This window comes from Canis lupus, chromosome 9 (assembly GCF_003254725.2).
Source record: "Canis lupus dingo isolate Sandy chromosome 9, ASM325472v2, whole genome shotgun sequence".
In the NCBI taxonomy this organism is placed as follows: domain Eukaryota; kingdom Metazoa; phylum Chordata; class Mammalia; order Carnivora; family Canidae; genus Canis; species Canis lupus.
Window position 1 is genome coordinate 38,033,707 of NC_064251.1, and position 21,621 is coordinate 38,055,327.

The following is a 21,621-nucleotide window of genomic DNA, read 5'->3' on the forward strand; positions in this document are numbered from 1 at the left end:
TGTGTGAAAGGTATAGATTTACACTCTAGTTGTGTGCAATGGGCTGCTCAGAAGTAAGAGGAGAGTAGGAGAGTAATTTTAGAGTTCTCATGGAGTTCGTTGTATGGGATAAACAGTTCTCTCTGTTGTATTTTCAGTCACACATACAACTTCCATTGGGTTCTCTTTTTTTTTTTTTTTTTTTAAGATTTTATTTATGGGATGCCTGGGTGGCTCAGTAGTTTAGCACCTGCCTTCAGCTCAGGGCATGATCCTGGAGTCCCAGGATTGAGTCCCACATCGAGCTCCTTGCATGGAGCCTGCTTCTCCTTCTACCTATGTCTTTGCACCTCTCTCTCTCTCTCTCTCTCTCCTCTCCCTCTCCCTCTCTCTCTTTCTGTCTCTCATGAATAAATAAATAAAATATTTAAAAAAATAAATAAAGATTTTATTTATTCATGAGAGATACAGAGAGAGAGAGAGAGAGGCAAAGACATAGGCAGAGGGAGAAGCAGGCTCCCCGCGGAGACCCCCATGTGGGACTCGATCCCAGGATCATGCCCTGAGCTGAAGGCAGACTCTCAACTGCTGAGCCACCCAGGTGCCCCTTAGGTTACCTTTTGGAATTGTTGTGGCTGTGAATGTATTGGTGTCATACGTGGTTAAATCTCTTCATAGTAAGCATGGTGGAGTACCAGCCATGGAAAGCAAGAGAATGAAGTTCACACTTTTAATTATATGTAATAAAGGCTTTTGCCTGAGGAAGACCTTCCTGAATATTAGAGGTTACAGGTCAGAAGTTAACCATGTACCATTATCCTGTTGGTGAGAAGCTGATGCATTTTCCTTTTGGCCATACAGCCTTTCCCACCTGACCTTTTAAAGATTCTCCATTGGTATCGATGAGGTGGACGAAACTAATCATAAAAACAATGAAGGGAATGTTGCACACTCATTGATCCATTTGAAATGAACTGCAGTACAATAAGTCCTCTAAATGGACTTCTGTTCACAGCTATTACTATAGCCACCTTTTTAAAGATATATAAATATGAAAGGGTTAATGGGAATTCAGTCATATTCTTGCCACTGGGTTGTCCCTTATTGATTGTAGTTTTAGAGCTGTCACTATGCCATTCAGAATTCCTGCCATGCCCTTGAAAGTCACGTGGTGCTGGGAGATGATAAATAAATCAGTTGCTTTCCTTTTTCCCCTAGCTTCTTCGAGAACTCATAGAACGGAAGACCAGCTCCTTGGATCCCAATGATCAGGTGGCCATGGGAAGGTAATTCAGATATGGCTTTCTAGTCATGCAAAGCAACCTACATAATAGTTTCTCCCTTTGAGTCCCCTTAATTCTGCCTCAAAGGCAGTGATTGGCCCTGTAATTATAAAAGTTAAGCAACATTAAAAAAAAAAAAAAAAAGTTAAGCCAGACAATAAGAAGTTAAAGTTAGGAAAGATAGGGTGATGGAAATCCTGTTTTACCCTACCTTGCCTTAAGGGCAGTTGAATAGGAAATTATAAAACAGCTATGTATTTGTTTTAGGGTTTGTTTTTCAAAGTCCTTCTTATGCTCTTTGCTCTCTGATTTGGACAGTGATTGTATCTGTATCAGTCTCTGACCAGTGGATAAAAAGCAACCGCCCAAATGTGTGCTCTCAGCTGTCAGAATGTGGCATTGTGCACAACAGGTTCCTTGCTCATAGTTGAATCTGCTTTGTTTGAGTCTGCCCTAATTTAGACCTCCACCCCTTCAGTAAAAGCCTCGGCACAATTAGAAATGGAACGTGGCAGCATTACCCAGATGTCAGGGTAGAATGTAAAGTAGTGAAGGAAGGCTCTTGTGTGTATGCTTCATCCTGTGGTTGGAAAATAAAAAGGGCATTTAGAGTGCTACCTAATGAATAGTGTACATTTAAATAGCCATGAGCCATAATTTGCAAAAGCATGAAAGGAAACAAAAGCTGCAAGTGCCAGAATGGGATTCTGGGCACAGCGACATTTTGAGAAAGCAATGAAAAATTTGTGTTGATGAAATAATTTTATTTGAGTAAAACATTATTTGGGTTTTAGGATAGGATATTGTTGTTATTTTGTGTATCTCTGGAATGCTATAGAGAGCTGTTCACTATAAATTTAATGTGATACAGCAAATTGCATTTAAGTGATGATTATATTGTACATTTATCTGACTTTACAATAAAATAGATTATGGTAATTAAGATTATATTAAGATTACAGTAATTGGATTTCCCTAGATTATTTTTTTCTGATGTTGAGTTTTCGTTGTATAAATCAGGTAAGATGACTAGCTGCTGCTGTTTCTTCTTTTTTTCACATTTGTTCATATGAGGAATTTAGGAAGATTTTTCTTAGCCAGTGTCCTTTATTTGAAAATTAATTTCTTTTAATCTAAAATGACTGCAGAACATGTGAATCTTGTTTGGATCCTGATTCAGACAAACGAATTGTAAAAGTGAGATGATCCAGGAAATTTGAAGACTGACTCAATATTTGATAGTAAAGAATTACTGGTAATTTCTTTGTAGCATGACATCATATTGAGACTATATTGGGGGGAAAGAACCCTTACCTTTCAGCAGCACATTCTTAAATGCTACGGATGAAATGAAAATTAAATAAACAAAATGGCTGCAAAACTTGTGTCAGTAGTGGATAATTATAAAACATTAGCAAAAATTGGAAAGTGCTGGAAAAAGCACTTGTGTATTAACAAAGGGAAAATTGAAGAATTCCTGTATGCAGACCAAACAACAGTGCAATATTAGTAATAGAACATCTTGCACAGCTAAAACATTGAAAGCAAATGCAAGCAGCTCTACTCAGTTTGCTGGCTTTTCCTGCAGACTGCTAGATTTAGTACCTGTCACAGCAACTCTAGATACTAAGGAGTATTGTTAACCAAATTTGCTGTGGAATTTCCCAGCTGCCATTTGTTTTTTTATCATTGCACAAATCCTCTTCAATTGATTAGCTGCTCTGGCCCCAGACTATCTTGAGGAACTTGATGTGGGTTGATGATTTCTTTCTGCAGGGTTGTTAGTAAGAAAAATTCCAATTTGTCAATAGGTATAACTATTTCTATTAGTGATGATGTATAACATTGCTTGTGAATTTCCCAGGCAGTGGCTTGCGATCCAGAAGTTACGAAGCAAAATCCACAAGAAAGTAGATAGGAAAGCCAGCAAAGGAAGGAAACTTCGGTGAGTTACTTTTTAGAAAGATTTTAACATGTTACAGCTCTTACATTTTGGCTGTTATGTCAGTTCTCTATTTCTTCTGATGATTCTGTTTTTAAGGATCAGAAAAATAGCTAAAACAATATTTGTGGCTTTTTTGGGACTCAGTTTTTCTTACTCTAAAATGGAAATACTATAGTTTCAGTTATATTTTGTTCTGCTGTTGTAAGAGGATAGGTTAAGTATAATACCTGCATTTTCCCGAAAGAGAAATAAGAAAACAAGACAAGTTAGTTGAAATTGTCTTAGTTTTTCGTTTTGTTTTGCTTTTAGAGCAAGGGAAAGTTGGGGTTGGGGGAGAGAGAGAGAATCCTAAGCAGACTCCAGGCCCAGCCTGGAGCCAGACACAGGGCTCTATCTCATGACCCTGAGACCACAACCTGAATTGAAATCAAGAGTTGGATGCCCAACCGACTGAGCCACCCCAGCACCCTAAAATTGTTTTAATTTTAAAAAGTGATTTCTACAGAACAATATAACAATTTTTCTTTGGATGCTTATTTAGAATAAGATTATATGGGTCCATTTTCATGATGCCATACACGTACATGCTGTGCTAAGGAGATATAAATGAAGGATTCCAGAAAATGTTAACAATGTGCTTAAATGGGATGAGAAATACAAGTTTTAAGCAAACCCAGTGTGGGGCTCAAACTTAACCTCAAGATCAAGAGTCTCACACACCATCAACTGAGCCAGCCAGACACCCAGAGAAATATAATTTTTATGAGAAAACAGACTTCTGATGTTTTCAGACTTCTGACTATAGGAAAACTCTCAATCCTGTATGTTTGTATGTATAGTATACAGAAAGATAATAGTTTATTGTATGTCTTTTATGTAATATTTGCACAAAGTCTCCATGTCAAAGAAACTACTTATAATTGGAGGGCATATGGGGAAAAATCTTAAACCCATTGTGTTAGGACAATTTAGATGGATAGTTAATTCTATATCCTTATTAGAACCTGCCTGTCATTGAATTCCCTTTAAACAAATGTGGATCTGTCTCATATAACTTCAGAGAAGCAGATTTCACAACTACTTTAATTAATCTGTTTTTGTTTTTAACCTATTCTCCAGAAAATATGTATTTCTCTAACTTTGCAGAAGAGCAAAGCAGCTTGTTACTATATTTTTATTCAAAGTCACTTTCTTAAATCTCAGGTTAAATTGTTATAATTTGTTTAACGTTTTTCATGTTACAATTTTGAAGTCTTTACACTTCTCCAAGTTTGTTTTTAGTGGGATGGTTAAGCATAGACTTGAGAGCCAAACTTACTTTTTAATATGGAGATCAGATTTTTCCTCCAGTGCTGTGCTTTTTAAAATTGTAGCTTTATGAGACTATAAACATTGTTCTCCAGAGGGAGGAGCGTGGAATCCTGGGAGGCTTAGGTTCAAATTCTGGCTCTGGCTGGCTCTGTGATTTTGGTGGTTTTTTATTCTTTGGAACTCACTTCGCTCATTTACTAAGTAGCAATAATAATCCCTACTTTATAAATTTGGTTTGAGGATTAAAATGATGTGTAAATGTTCCAGTACATAGTAAGCATTTAAAAATGTTAATTTCTTTGGATTCTCTTGTGTTTGTCTGTTGGTATCACTGTTGCAAATATACTGTCTTCAAAGGAATTGAGAGAGGAGAAAATCTCTTTTCTACATTGTTGTTACAGATTTTATATTGGGGCAAGTAGTTATGTGTGTGTGCCCCTTGAGGGTAAGAATTGTGCTCCTCTAATTCTTTAAGACAATTCCTACCTTACTTATTATCTACGTAATTCCTTGTAGGCGTTAGTCAGCCAGAAGATGTTTTTGGATGGCTATGTCATTAAAATTACCATGCTCACAGGTAAGGCGAAATGGCTCTAACCTTAAACATAAACCAGAGTAAGAAGTCTGGGTGAGTGTTAGAAAAGTGAGTACTTTGCTAACACGACAAATAACTTAGGAAAACAGCACAAGTTTGTTGTTTCCCAAATCAAAATATACTTATCACAGTTATTAAGTTGAAAGAAAACAAACCAGGATTTTGTTTTAATAGCAAGTGTTTTTCTTATATTAATTTACTAAGCTAACCTCCTTAAACTATTCATTAGAGGTATGGTCACTGCAAGTACATACATCTGGTTTTGTGGTACTTTCATAGTGATTTAGATTCATACATGCCCATAAATCCAGAAACATTTAAAATCTTATCCTGGCAACAGGTAAGTGAGAGACAGACATTCTGTTTAAATGGGGCTAAACATTAAAATGTAAGACATGGTTAATTAAAATCCAAAAAGGAGGGGCCCTTCAGTGGCTTAGTCAGTTGAGCTTCCAACTCTTGATTTCCACTGGGGTCATGATCTTGTGGGTTGTGGGATTGGGCCTCTGGTCGGGCTCCCTGGTCAGAGGGAAGTATGCTTGGGATTCTCCCTTTCTGCCTTTCCTCCCTACTTGTTCTGTCTCTCTCTCAAATAAGTAAAAAATCTTAAAAAAAAAAAAAAAAAAAAAGATTCCTTCTAAAGTTCTAGGAACCGTATTAGGTGCCAGGTAAGATCCATTCTGCCCTCGAGGAGTATGTCCTCAGGAGAGGATGACACTGGGGCACTTGGGTGGCTCATTTGGTTATGTCTGACTCTTGGTTTTGGCTCAGGTCATGATCACAGGGTCGTGAGATCAGACCCCCACATTGGGCTCCACTTGTGCTCCATCTGAGCATGGTTCTTGCTTAAGATTCTCTCTCCCTTTCCCTCTGCAACCCCCCCCCCCCCACTTGCCTGTGTGTACTCTCTTTATCTTAAAAAAAAAAAAAAAAAAAGAGAGGGAGAGGGTAGCAAGCAATAAGCAGACAATGATGCTGTGTGGGAAGTGCTGTGACAGAGGTCTTCTTGGTGTATGGGTCACCTGATTGCCCTTGGGGGAATGCACGCTGCCCAGAAAGACGTCATCTAAGACGCCATCCACACTGCACACTGAGCAGACTATGAGAGTCAGCCCAGTGAAAGGGCAGAGAGAATAAGGTTTGGAAAAACACAGGCTTGAGAGTGTACAGGACCATTTTGGGAACCGTGATTTAATTTATTTTGGCAGAAACTTAAATGGAATATGGGGGAATGGCAGGAGATGAGGCTGTATGAGTAGATAAGTGCTGGATCATGGCTGTGCTAAGAATTTGGACTTTATTCTGTAGACTGTAGTGAGTGTTTGAAAAACAAAGGAAGACTGAGGAACTATCATAGAGTGAAGGAGACAGCGCAAGTAGGTACAATTTAGGGTCCCAGATTGGATCCTGGAAAGGAAAAGGACACTAGGGTAAAAATGGATGAAATTTGAAGGCTCTTAATTTGGGTAGTGGTATTGTACCAGTGTTAATTTCCTCATTTTGTTAATTGCACTATGTTTGTATAAATTGTTAACTCTAGAGGAAGCTGGGCAAGGGTATGCATGAACTCTCTACTATTTATGCAGTCATTCTACAAATCTAAAATTACTACAAGTTAGTTATTGAATTAAAAAATTTGGGTCTGGGGCATCTGGGTGGCTTAGTCAGTTGAGCGTCTGACTCTTGGTTTTGGCTCAGGTCATGATTTCAGGGTCGTGAGAGTGAGCCCTACATTGGCTGTGTGCTGGACAGGGAGCCTGCCTGGGATTCTCTCTGTCTCCTTCTCCCTCCCTAAAATGTTTGGGGCTCCACTCTGGCCTTAGAGCCTAGTTTAAAAAAAAGTTTTAAAAAAAGATCACATGTTTTGTGGTTTTGTCATCCACATTCACTTGGCTTTCCTGTGACCATGACTGTGAGGGATGTGGTCAGAATCAGAGAGTGATCTTTATGAATAGCAACAGTGATAACATTTATAAAACTCTCAGTGTCAGGCACTACTAAGCAATTTACATGCAGAGAGAACAACAAATGCAGACTCTGGAGCTAAACTGTCCAGGTTTGAAACTGGACTCTTCTACTTACCCACCTGGAGACCTTGGGCAAGTTAGTTTACATCTGTGCTTCACTTTCCTCATTGTGAAATGCATGTATTAATTCATATCTTGGAGGGTTGATACCAGATTAGATGAGCTAATGTCTGTAAAGTGCTTTGAGAAGAGAAGTAACTCACACAGCCCATCCGGAGCTGTGAAGTAGCAAATTAGGATTTGAGCTAATTGGTCTGATAGCAAGAGCCCATGTTTCTAACCTGTGGCTTGTTTTGTTTCTCTGGGCAGGACTCACTGGCCCCTGTAGGCACTAGAATGACATATTGGAAACATTAGCATTCTGCTCCAAAGGATTATATAAGTGGCCAGGCTAGGTGAAAATATTATAAATAACTTCCTTAAATGAGACCTCAAGGAGAGCTGGTAGGTGTGCCAGCTGTCATCACTGATACTAAGTTCCACCTGCAAGCAAGTTTTGCTCTTAGTGATAGAGCTGGAGAGAGAAGATTTTTCAGAAATGTCATAGCAGAAATGAATATTACTTTGTGGAAACATTAGTTTAAATGATAGCAGGTTAAGGGCATCAGCCTGGTCAGACTGGGGATGGCAACTTGTAGGTGGATGGTAGGAAATAATTTATTTTTTTAAAAAAGGATATTTGGATTTGGGGAAATAATTATAACTGTTGATTATCAGCATTTTTTCACAGCTTTATATTTAAGTGGATTTGATCATGATTTAATGAGAATTCATAGGGGCGCCTGGGTGGTGCCTTCGGCTCAGGTCATGATTTCAGAGTCCTGGGATCGAGCCCCATGTTGAGCTCTTTACTCAGCGGGGAGCCTGCTTCTCCCTCTCCCTCTGCCTGCCTCTCCCCCTGCTTATGTTCTCTCTCTCTCTGTGTCAAATAAATAAATTAAATTAAAAAAAATTCATAATGTAAGTGAATTACACTCAGTCTTTTTTTTTTTTTAAGATTTTATTTATTTATTTATTCATGAGAGACACACACAGAGAGAGGCAGAGACACAGACAGAGGGAGAAGCAGGCTCAGTGCAGGAAGCCCGACATGGGACTCGATCCCGAGACTCCGAGATCATGCCCCGAGCCAAAGGCAGACGCTCAACTGCTGAGCCACCCAGGTGTCCCAGGCTTTTTTTTTTATTTTTTATTTTTTTAAGATTTAATTTATTTATTCATGAGAGAGAGAGAGAGACACAGGCAGAGGGAGAAGCAGGCTCCATGCAGGGAGCCCATGTGGGACTCGATCCCAGGACTCCAGGATCACACCCTGGGCTGAAGGTGGCGCCAAACCGCTGAGCCACCCGGGCTGCCGTACACTCAGGCTTTTAATAACAGGATGTCTTACTATGTTTGTCCGTTCTTCTGCCACAAAATTACATTTATCTCTTCTTAGTATGGTTGTTAAAAGGTGTTTTAATACTAAAACATGCATCCATCCTCAGCAGCAGTGAGATTAGATGAAGTCTGTTGCATTAAGTACATGTTACTAAATAGTTTTTAGTGTAATTACTTCTTACAGTCTGTCTTTTGTCATGCTGTTAATATAGAATATATTGCATCAAAAAAAATATATTGCATCAGAGCAGCACTATCCAATAAAAACATGTATTACATATGTAATGTTAAATGTTCTAGTGGCCATATTTCAAAAGTAAAAGGAATTAGGTGGACTTAATTTTAAGAATATATTTCACTTAACCCAATATATCAAAAATATTATTACTCAGTATTTCAACAATTTATTATTTTAAAATTATTAATGGCATATTTTACATTCTTTTTTAATCTTGAGTCTTCAAAATCTGATGCATTTCTCATTTGGCACATATGGCATGCAGACCAGCCACGTTTCAAGGGCTTAAGCAACCGCATGTGGCCAGTCACTACAGGATTGGACAATACTTACCTGTGGAGTAGAGCTCATAATCTTTGTCCAGTGAGTGGATTAAACCTCTCTTTAGATATATCCAAGAATAGTATTCCTTTTTTTAGATGGACACCAAAGTTTGGTGAAACCTATAGACATTAAAATGCATTTATTAATAGTACTTACGCTTTATGCTTAAAAGTTTATGTGAATTTATGAGAAATATTTTGACTCCTGGTTTTCAGTTTTCAATGTGTTCCTTTTGATTCACTAGCAATTTCATGTTTCAGAATTTATCCTGAAGAAGTATGTGAACAAATATGCAATAGTTTATGTATAAGAATCTTTATTTTAGGGGATCCCTGGGTGGCTCAGCAGTTTAGCGCCTGCCTTTGGCCCAGGGCGCGATCCTGGAGTCCAGGGATCGAGTCCCGCGTCGGGCTCCTGGCATGGAGCCTGTTTCTCCCTCCTCCTGTGTCTCTGCCTCTCTCTCTCTCTCTCTCTCTCTCTATGTCTATCACAAATAAATAAATCTTTAAAAAAAAAAGAATCTTTAACACTGTTTAATATGGTTTTGAAAGAGGGTCAGTCTATATAAATGCCCATCAATAGGAGATTAAATAAATTATAATATATTTACACAAGGGAATATTCTGCAACTATGAAAAGGAATAGAATATGACATGGTTTAGTGGGAAGAAACATGCAGAATATTAAGTATATTACAGTTTCCCTTTTACATGAAAAATGTGTTAGGTTTATATTTGTCTTATATATGGAAAATGCCACATTTAACATTGTAGTTAACAGTGATTATTTCTGGGGGATAAGACTGCAGGATGCCTGTAAGTCTTCTATACATTTTTATATTTGAGTCATCTTTATAAGAATTATATATTATTTTCTATAATTAGGAGATAGCAGACATAAAGAAAGTATGCAGAGATTTTGTTTTTGCATCTTATGAAACATGAAGAATCAGAAGCAATACAAATGTTCAAAAATGTATTATAGTATTTCCACTCCTGGAATTGTATACAGCTATCCAGATACTGTTATGGGACAATGCTTACAATGCAAAGTGAGAAAAAGAGGATACAAAATTCTGTGAGTGTGTGTAAATAACAGGATCACTATAAAAAACAGACAACTAATCAAAATGTTAACAGCTCTCTGTAGGTGGAAGAACTATGCATATTGTGTGTGTGCTTCGTTGGTTTTTTCCCATATTTTCTATAATGAATTTATACTTTTTCTATTACTCTTGTAATGGGGAAAATCTCATCACTATTATTCTTATAAAATTTATTTGTTAAAAAAGAATGAAATTTGGGAGGCTTAGCTGTGGGTGGTACTATAGAGAATCAAATTACTTGATAAGTGTAAAAATGTTTTTAATACTGTAAAGCTAATATTATGTACATGAAAATATTTATCATATTTTGGTTTGGGGATAGTATTTTGCACAGCAGAATTTTGTGGGTATTTTTAAAGATTTTACTTATTTTTTAAGTAATCTCTACATTCAGTGTGGGGTTCCAACTTATAACCCAGAGATCAAGAGTCACATGATCTACCAACTAAGCCAACCAGGTGCCCTCCAAGTAGAGTTTTTATGGTTAGAATTTTATAATATGTATATTGTCATATAGCCTCGTCTATATAATGAGTAGAAAGGGCTACCTCATTTGAATCTCTTTGGTATAATATGGTCCAAATAGGTCATATAGTTGTTCAGCTTTTTTTTTTTTTTTTTTAAGATTTTATTTATTTATTTATGAGAGACAGAGAGAGAGAGAGAGGCAGAGAAGCAGGCTTTCTGCAGGGAGCCCAATGTGGGACTTGATCCTGGGAGTCTGGGATCACGCCCTGAGCCGAAGGCAGACACTCAATAACTGAGCCACCCAGGAGTCCCTGTTCAGCTTCTTTCATCAGATGATCTCAAAGCACTTCATACAAAAATGCCTTTTTTTTTTGTTAGTGGAAAATGGAAATGATATAATTTAAATTTCTGTAACACCATGACTTGAAGATCTAAGGGTTGAACTTATTGTATATTCAGATGTACGCCTTCATTTAAAGATAGGGGAAATGGAATACTGCATCTAGTGAATAGAGATGATATGGAATTCCAAAAGCCTTTTCTGGGGCAGCCTGAGTGGCTTAGTGGTTTAGCGCCGCCTTTAGCCCAGGGTGTGATCCTGGAGACCCGGGATCGAGTCCCACGTCAGGCTCCCTGCATGGAGCCTGTTTCTCCTTCTGCCTGTGTCTTTGCCCCTCTCTCTGTGTGTCTCTCATGAATAAATAAATAAAATCTTTAAAAAAACCCCAAAAACTAAAAAGCCTTTTCTGACTTAGGGAACCAGTGCTAATGAGTGATGGTGGTATGAGGCATTGCATTTGGGTATTGTCACACAACTATACTTACTACTAGTAACGATACTAAAAAATGATTAAGATGTTGGAATACTACTCAGCCATCAAAAAAGTGAAATCTTGCTATTTGCAATGATGTGAATGGAACTTGAGGGTATTATGCGAAGTGAAATAGGTCAATTAGAGAACATCTTTTTCTGTCATATAATTACCATTATATGACCTCACTTGTGGAATTTAAGAAACAAAACAAAGAAGGAAAAATAAAATAAGATGAAATCACAGAAGGAGACAAACCATAAGAAATTCTTAATCATAGGAAACAAACTGAGGGTCGCTGGAGGTGAGGGGGGTAGGGAGACACGGTAACTGGATGACAGGCATTAAGGAGGGCAGGTGATGTAATGAGCACTGGGTATTATGTAAGACTGATGAGTCACTGACCTTTACTTCTGAAACCAATAATACATTATATGTTAATTAATTGAATTTAAATTTTAAAAAATACAAAAACAAAAAGAAAAATGCTTAGATGTAATTAGAGGAGGAAAATGGGATAGATACTCAAAGTCCTTCTCTTCTGTCTGGAATAGTGTTTAAGGGTTAATATATTGCTGAGGGCCACAAGTGTGTTAACTCTTTTTTGGGACTATGATGTAAATGGATGTGTTGAACTGTCATGTACAATGTGCTGTTATCACACATCTCTCCTGTAACATTAAGGAAAAACAGGGAAATAACGGTTATGATCAGTGTGTGCCTATGAATTATTCTCTTTTCTACTCCAGAGCCAAATGTTCCTGTAATCAGTTCTGGAGTATGTTAGCTCGTGTGTCCTTTTCTAGGTTAATAGTTACTAATGTTGCTGCCTGTTTATTTCCTGCTTTTTTTAGGTTTCATGTCCTTAGCAAGCTACTGAGCTTCATGGCACCTATTGACCATACTACAATGAATGATGATGCCAGGTGAGTAATAGATTAATTATGTGTCTCAAATGGCTCCATGACAGCCTGATATTGACCTGTTCTACAGCCTGTCACCCTCTCCATTTCTTCTTATCAGTTAACCATTTGTCATTCTCATCATAGTAAGGGTCCTTGTCACATCTCTTCACCCCATAATTACTGTAGAACCAAAACAAAATTTCTGTAAATATCAATGTTGCCTCTGGTAGTGTTTTTTTGTCTTTGCTGTTTTGCTTTTAACGTTAGCTATCTGCCTAGGACATCAAGGCTTTTCTCTAGGACAAAAACGTGGGTCAGGACACTTGCTTTATGTGGTTGGGGCTTTTGTGCATATGCTTGCCTTATTAAAAGGAGACTGCTCTAGAGATGGGCATTATGTTGTGTTTGGTAAGGCTATATATATATATATATATTTCACAAAAGAAGTACATGCTCATTTTATAAACCAAAACAAAATAGAGGGCAGCCCCGGTGGCACAGTGGTTTGGCACTGCCTGCAGCCCAGGGTGTGATCCTGGAGACCTGGGATCCAGTCCCGTGTCGGGCTCCCTGCATGGAGCCTGCTTCTCCCTCTACCTGTGTCTCTGCCTCTCTCTCTCTCTCTCTCTGTCTCTATGAATAAATAAATAAATAAAATCTTTTAAAAAAATAAATAAAATAAAATAAAACAAAATAGAAATATATGCAAAAAATGTATCCTCATAATATTACAATTAATATTTGTAAAAGACTGATTTGTAAAAGACTGATTTGTAAAAGACTGATTCTTTCTGTATTTATTAGTTGTCATTCTATTACAATGTAATATTTTTATATTACTTATTTAGCCATATCCCTTCTCTTTCATTTATTTGCCGTTCATTTATTCATTTATATCAGGGTGAACTCATGCTTTCCTATTTTATTCAATAAGTTATTATCTATTACTGTCATTATTTTTTTTTGAAATGGTTCCATGTTAATGGAAGCTGGTTTGTGTCCTTTTGAAATGTCCCCATTCCTTGAGTATGTTCTTATTTTGTGGCACAGCAAGGTGTTCTAGGTTTGTCTTATACTTTCCCTGTTCTAGCCCTGGAATCAGTCTTTTTCCAGGGAGCTCTGATTTTTTTGGGGGGATTGTGGTATTTAGAAACCAAGATCTGTGTGCTAAGGGTGTTCATTATCACCGGGTTTCACTGTTCCTAGGCTGTCTCAGTGTAGGGAGCTAGGAAATGTGTGTGTAAATATATACACACATGCAGGAGAGAGCCACTTGTAGCATCTCTGAATATTTCAGTCTTTTTATTTCTTTAAAAGTAGTCTCTACACTCAACATGGGGCTCGAACTTATGACCCTGAGATCAAGGGTCAAATGCTGTGCTGACTGAGCTAGCCAGGTGCCCCTCCTTTCAGTCTTTATGAGTTCCATTTGAGAATGTTCCTATAGAACATAATTAAAGTTCTATTGTGAATTCTTTCTTTAGTTCTTTATATACTGTGAGCATTTTTGTGTCAGTAACATTGTTCAAAAATTGTAAATGACTGTGTAATATTTTTATACTACTTATTTAGCCATTCACTAATTGTTGAATTTAAATGATTTTTGATTATTGTAAATAATGTTGTGGTAGACATTGTGGGTTTTGTTGTTGTTTTTTAAGAATCTTTTTAAAAGATTTTATTTATTAATGAGGCACAGAGCAAGAGAGGCAGAGACACAGGCAGAGGGAGAAGTAGGCTCCCTGCAAGGAGCCCGATATGGAACTGAATCCTGGGTCCCACGAAAATTCCCTGAGCCAAAGGCAGATGCTCAACTGCTGAGCCACTCAGGGGTCCCGTTTTTTAAGATTTTTATTTATCTGAGAGAGAGGGAGCATGAGCAGTGGGAAGGGCAAAGAAGCAGACTCTCTGCTGAGCAGGGAGCCCAATGCAGGACTCAATCCCAGGACCCTGGGATCATGACCTGAGCCAAAGGCAGATGTTTAACTGCCTGAGCCCCCGAGGCGCGCCCTATTGGTAGACATATATAAACATAAATCTTTATCAAGTGAAAGTATTGGTTTAAGCACATAAGGGTTTTGCCAGCTTTATATATCAAAATACATTTAATCTTTTTAATTGAGATTATTTTGTTTGCTACTAAATCCCATCAGATTTTCTCTCCTGCCCTAAAACGTAGTAGATCTGCAGGTTTAGGTGAATACAATGATTACTTATTTTTTGTTTGCATTTGTTCAGTACTTTGAGTACAAAAGAGCTTATGCAGGGTTCTGAGTACATTTATACTCAGAACTTTGTGACTTTTTTTTTTAAGGTTTTATTTATTTATTCATGAGAGACATACAGAAAGAGGCAGAGACATAGGCAGAGGGAGAAGCAGGCTCCCTGCGGGGAACCTGATGTGAGACTCGATCCCAGGACTCTGGGATCATGACCTGAGCCAAAGGCAGATGCTCAACCACTGAGCCACCCAGGGGTCCCTGAACTTTGTGACTTAGCTCTCCTGTGCTTTACAAGTGAATGCTTTTGTCTGGCTGAGGTTTTTTGTTTGTTTCCACTTATTTCTGGATCTAGTTTGTGTTTTTGAAATTACAGAGTAAATTGAGTACAACTTAAAATCCCTGTCAGGACAACATGGAAAATTATATCAATAGAAAAGGAAAAGTAGATGCTCAAAAACTAAAACAAACCCATTAAGGAAACATGATTACCCCAGGCATAAAGTGAAGCTCAGTGTAAGTATTAGTGGCATCTCTTGAGTACAGTATTACCACTAGATCATTTAGAAACAACTTGTTGTCCTTCTTAGTTGGGATTTTTCTTAAACCACCTAATATCCCAGAGGCACTTAGTTTTCCTGAATCTTATTTATTCCTTATAATTTCTGAGGATTGCTAACAAATGCTATCCAAAGATTATTTGAAAATAACTGTATTATTTAGGATTATGTTAGATTTGATCTGTGAAAATCTTAAAACTTGCATACAGAAGCATAAGCAAATGAGAGTTTATTTTTTTTGACAGGAGAGTTTTAGGGGTAGCATGTAATTACTGGTAGTGGTTTTCCCTTCTCAGTGATAGAAGGGCCAGCATCCCTTGGTCTTTCCCTTCTGGACCCAAGATGGCGGCTGCAGTTTTAGCCATCAAATGGTGTTCAGGGCAGGAAGAGAAGGAAGAAGTGTCAGATTTACCTGCTTTCTTTGATCAGAAAAGTAAAAGCTTCCCCAGAATCCCCTCCAAACTTCTTATATATCATTGGTTAAAACTGTGCTATCTTGCTATTTCCGGTACAGGCAAGGGAGAAGGGGTTGGGTATGTTTGTTGGGTAATAGTCCTTCTGGCATTCAGTATTTGTGGAGGAGAAAAGGCTGTCCCTTGTGGACTGATTGCTTATTATCAGCATTGTTCTCCAGCTTTTTTTTTTTTTAAGTTTTTATTTATTCATGAGACACACACACAGAGAAAGAGAGAGAAAGAGGCACAGACACAGGCAGAGGGAGAAAGCAGGCTCTATGCAGGGAGCCTGACAAGGGACTTGATCCTGGGTCTCCAGGATCACACCCTAGGCCAAAGGCGGCGCTAAACTGCTGGGCCACCCAGGCTGCCCTCTCCAGCTTGTTTAGCCCACTTAACAAGGAATTTAATAGAAGTCTTATAGCTGGAGAATGAAGCATGTGTTTTCACCACAGCATACTCCTATTCCATTGTGTTTCCTAAGGAGAAGAAGCATTCATCTACATTACAGCTCATGCTCCATAGTCTGAATAAGCCAGATTAACTATGGGTAGAGTAAGTGGGCATTAGCTCTCTCAGCTTCTAGTATCCAAACTCTCAGGGCAGAAGGAGGCAGTCATAGCTTGGCCTATTTTGTTTCCCTTTAGGTAATTCCATAACTGGTGACAGTCTGCTACTGTACTGTTTTGTCTCCTAGTTTGTACGCCACAAAATATCACTGAGGAATTGGAAACTTTCATAGGTGTTAAAACATCAATATCAGTGCATTGTACTTTTCCTCAAATGAATAATTTTGGTTTTGCTAAGTTACAGGTACGTCATTTTTGGTGTACATGTATGAATGGAGAATTTTTTATGATTTTGAGATAGAGAAGAACTTTCTAAGATGACAACAAGGTCAGAAGCCATAGGGAAAAATATTAATAGATCTGACTTTCTGAAAGTCCATATTGAAAAAGACATTGAGGGGTATCTGGGTGGCTCAGTGGTTGAGTGTCTGTCTTCGGCTCAGGGTGTGATCCTGGGGTCCTGGGATTGAGTCCTGCATTGGGCTCCTCACAGGGAGCTTGCTTCTCCCTCTGCCTGTGTCTCTGCCTCTCACTGTGTCTTTCATGAATAAATAAAAAAAAAATCTTAAAAAAAAAAAAAGACATCGGAAAACAAAGTGATAAGCAAATGACAAACTGGCAAGAAAAGGTTTGATATGTAGCGTAGCATTTTTCTTTACTATGTAAAATAATATGTAAAAGAGTTTTTACAAGTTTCTAAGAATCCCAGTAAAAATCATGGGCAAAAAGCAGGTCAACAAACCAACCTAGAAGTCATAAAAAAAATCTCAAATAGCTAAAAAACTAAGACTGTCAACCTCATTAATCAAAGAAATGCAGATTAAAATGAGATTTCATTTTTCCTATTAAATTATAAAACATGAAAAGATTGGTAATCTCCTGTGTTGATGGTGTGGGGAAACAGACACTTTTATATACCACTGTTGGGAATGTAATTGGCAAAATGATTTTCGAGGGCTATTTGGCAATGGGCGGCAGAGTTTTTTTTTTTTTTTTTTTTTTTTATTTATTTATTTATTTATTTATTTATTTATTTGGCAGAATTTTAAATATATACTTATCTGTTGACCCAGAAAAAGCTACTTCTAGAAATTGATCTAAGGAAATAAGTTGGCAAACATATTTGTATTAAGAATCTTTATATTGTGTGTCAGCTGTACTTTGGTAAAGAATAAATCAATAAATATGATTTAATTGATTGTGAGATTGAGCTCCGCATCAGGCTCCACACTCAGCAGGGAGTCTGCTTGAGGGATTCTCTCCCTCTGCCCCCCCCCGAAATAAATAAATCTTTAAAAAACTATTTAAAAATAAATAAGTAAATGGGAAATACAGAACAAAACAAGAATCTCTATTGCAACATGGTTTATAATGGGGGAAAATAACTAGTTGCTTACCTTAAGTAGTTGCTTACTGAATAAATAAATCACAGTAAAATCTTTTAATGAAATTATAAACAGCTGTTCAATGATGAAGTGGCACTAAAGGTATTGCCATGACATAATCTCCAAGTACAAAATACTATATTAGGGACAGCCCAGGTGGCTCAGCAGTTTAGCGCCACCTTCGGTCCAGGTCCTGATCCTGGAGACCCGGGATCGAGTCCCGCGTCGGGCTCCCTGCATGGAGCCTGCTTCTCCCTCTGCCTGTGTCTCTGCCTCTCTCTCTGTGTCTCTCATGAATAAATAAATAAAATCTAAAAAAAAAAATACAATATTATATAATCCACATTTTGAGTGAATAGGTATGTATGATAGAAAAACAGTGATAACCTTTAAAAAAATCAATTATACTGTCAGATTTCCAGGTTATTAACTAGAAAAAGAAACAGTGCTTGTAATGTGATGATCCACTTATGTTTTGAAAATAAAGATTAAACAGGCCTAAGTATACATATCTGTGTATATGTTACAGTGGTGAGAGAAATGTGTGGGAAGACCACACATCACAGTATTGACATTTACCTGTGGAGAAGGAATGGCATGAGGGACGGGGGAGGGAAACTCAAGTGTTTTGTTCTTTATCCTTTTATTTTGGTCCACTTATTTACCATGAGAATACATTCATAGAAGTTATATAAAAAAGTAAAAAAGCTCTGAAATAATGGATATCAGACTCCACATACTTGTTGCTTGGGTAGAGAGGAGTAGAAAACACACTTTACTTTCTAGTCTCTGTATTTCCAGTGTTTGAAATTTTTCTGCTGTAACCTTATACTGCTTTGTATCAACAACAAAAAAGGACATTTTCAGTTTGCAGATTATATATATAATACATAGAGGAAATGGGAAAGTCCTGATTATTTCTCTATTGAAGTACATGAATGAAAGATCTCTTCCTTATGGTTTCTGCCTTATGGACCATATGGATAAAACTGGCTTTTTAATACATTTTAAATACTGGTGTCTCTTCCCGTTACCCTCTGCCCCCTTTTTATTTTATTTTTATTTTATTTTATTTTATTTTATTTTATTTTATTTTATTTTATTTTATTTATTTTATTTTATTTTATTTTATTTTATTTTATTTTATTTTATTTTATTTTATTTTATTTTATTTTATTTTATTTTATTTTATTTTATTATTTTATTTTATTTGAGAGAGAGAGAGAGAGGCAGAAACACAGGCAGAGGGAGAAGCAAGCTTCATGCAAGGAGCCCGATGTGGGACTCGATCCTGGGTCTCCAGGATCACGCCCTGGGCTGAAGGTGGCGCTAAACCGCTGGGCCACAGGGGCTGCCCCTCCCCTTTTAAATTATGGTAAAATAAGCATACATTTTCTAGCACTTTGATTTCTTATTCCCAGAGACAGTTCCACCTATGATTCCTACCTTAGCCGGGTCTGAAGAGAGAACCCCTTCTCTTTGTTCCTTGTTCTCAGTTCATTGTTCCACACATGCCTAGAGCCCCAGTGCTTGCGGTTTTTGGATGGGAAGAGGGAGACAATCTGAGGGCTGTTTTACTCTTTCTTGAATTCCCAGTTTGAGCTAAAATCATCCTATTTGAGCTAAAAAAAATTTTGCACTTGGTCAAATTGAATTGAAACTGGAACATAGTTCTCATTAAGGGAGAGGATAGAAGAGATCTTTAACACAGGGTATTAAAATACCCTTAGTGGAGAGAGAAGTGCTATCTTTAAAAGGATCTTTAAAAGAAGGCAATGGCATCTTCATTTTGTTTCTCCTGTGATGTGGTCTGTGTAGTTTTATCTATTTAGTTAATTTCTGCTGATACATATTCTTTTCTCATGCTAGGAATTTTTCTCTTCAAGCGATCTATTTTTTTTTTAAAACCTTTTAAATGCAAAGTAGCCAGTTTGTGTCCCCTTGTTACCAGATTTCCCTTTGGGGGCATTTCTTTGTAGATAAACTTTGGATACTAATTTAAATGCCTTTTATGTGCTTTCAGGTCTCCCATGTTACTGAAAGTCTCATGTAACCCTTGATACTTCATATGTCCAGTAGGTCTTTACTCCATTAGGAGGTAGGCGGGTGGTTTCTATTGCAGGCTTGATGAACATACCCAGTATCTAGAGAAAACAAAAGAAATCACTCTTTGCCCATGTGTTACTCTGAGCCTAAAAATGATCGTTGACTTTGCCAAGCCCTTGATAGTTTTGATGCAGGGCAGCTCAACTCCAGAGCAGCTGCTGTTTGCCCCTTAGGGTCATTTTTGCTAAGAGGGTAAAGTATAATGTGATACTGTAGAGACAGGGTTATCAGTGGGCTAAGGGAGAAAAAACATGTGGTGTCTCTTTGGGAGAGAATCCCTCTAAGCCCATTGTTACCACCAAGAACAGGTCAGTGTGATACTTGCATGGTTTACAGGATTGCTGTTCATTTCTCTGACGACTGAAGTTATTCTAAACTTATCAGTATTTTAGAAATAGAGCTTACTTTATGTGGTGTGAATCCCCTGGGGTGCTTTGAGACCAGAGAGTGTCTGACATGAAAATTCAGATGATCTCTTACTATGGTTCTAACAAAATGAAGAATTTGGAGGTGGTAGAAATTTGCCTGTGTTTTTCAAAGACCCTCTGAGGGGATCCCTGGGTGGCGCAGCGGTTTAGCGCCTGCCTTTGGCCCAGGGCGTGCTCCTGGAGACCTGGGATCGAATCCCACGTCGGGCTCCCTGCATGTAGCCTGCTTCTCCCTCTGCCTGTGTCTCTGCCTCTCTCTCTCTGTCTCTCTCTGTCTCTCTCTCTGTGTGTGTGACTATCATAAATAAATGAATGAATGGAAGAAAACAAAGACCCTCTGAGGCAAGACTTTTTTAAAGAAGTTACTTCTTCATTTGTATTGACGGAGGTCAGATGTAAAATCTGATGTGACAAATAGAAGCAGATTCTGAGCTGGCTGCCGCCTCAGATTTGGGAAGGGAATCCACGTGTGCCCCTCCATGGAGCATTTTGGCTGTCAGCACGGTAAGGGTCTCAGCGGCAACTAGCAGCTGCATGTGCATCATAGAAACTTGGTGCTCACCTTGCTGGCACTGCTGCTTTGGACAATGCTTCTGACGCAAACCCAGTTCTGGTACCACCCATACTAAGGCTAGCTGACTATATTTCCTGAGAAGCTTTGTTTCTTACTACAAAAATGATAGCAGTATTAACACTTTATGGATGCCCTGTTCCTTGCAAAGAACTTAAAAGAAATTCTCAATAGAAACAGTAAGAATTTCCATATTAGCCCCCTCTTTCCTCCCCCACAATAAAGAACCATTTTTCCCACTCCTTCTATGAAGCTGCTGGCATTAAAAAAGAACCAGGAAAAGATCTTTTAATGATAACCACTAAGCACCAAATACATAATTGTTTTACATCTGGAGTTTTAGAAAGGAAATGTACAAAGGTAATCCAGCCTTGTAAAGTGCTTTGTCAATATCACTGCCACGTTGTTCTTGAGGTGCCTTGTTATAATAGAATTCGTACAGGCAATTTATCTTCGGCTTGCCATTTTTGTGTGTGGGTCTGCACCCTAGACATGGGCACATTCTCCCACTCTCCTGATAATATTTTTCCCCCACAGTTGGTAACCCAGAGGTTATGTGGGCCATTTTTTACTCCATTTGCCTACTTTTTACCCCTTTATTTAATAGAAATATGCACTGCATCATGGTCAAGTATTCTGGTGTAGTTTGCTCGGCATTGAGAGCACATCAGCTAATAACCCCAGAAGTACCCTCCGTGGAGCATTTCTCGTTAGTTAAAAACTTGTAAGCAAGAATGGTTAAGATACATACAGCTGCTTTCTCTGAGGTTTCTTATCTCCTAAAAAAGACACAGGTTATTCTGACAGGTGAAACAAGTCCAGGCAAATATGCAACATTGATCTAATCAGCAGGAACGAGAGCAATATTTTCACTGGTGCTGCCTTTTACCAGCATCATTAAAGGCTCCCATTACTCTTTTATTAGAGGTTCCCTCTCTTCCTTATCAGATTACAGA

General features: G+C 38.0%; 1 protein-coding gene across 7 annotated transcripts in view; it reads left to right on the top strand.

Annotated features, from left to right (window-relative positions):
• AATF (apoptosis antagonizing transcription factor) overlaps positions 1 to 21,621 on the top strand; it is a 109,512-nt gene that overhangs the window by 68,710 nt on the left and 19,181 nt on the right. For all 7 annotated transcript variants that reach the window (XR_007413019.1, XM_035720959.2, XM_025439792.3 and 4 more), the window contains exons 9-11: positions 1,198 to 1,265; positions 3,127 to 3,207; positions 12,322 to 12,393. Coding sequence is in view for 6 of the 7 variants with exons in the window: in XM_035720959.2 (XP_035576852.1) it covers positions 1,198 to 1,265; positions 3,127 to 3,207; positions 12,322 to 12,393 (221 nt within the window). In the remaining variant the exon portion in view is untranslated. The remainder of the gene's footprint in view (positions 1 to 1,197; positions 1,266 to 3,126; positions 3,208 to 12,321; positions 12,394 to 21,621) is intronic.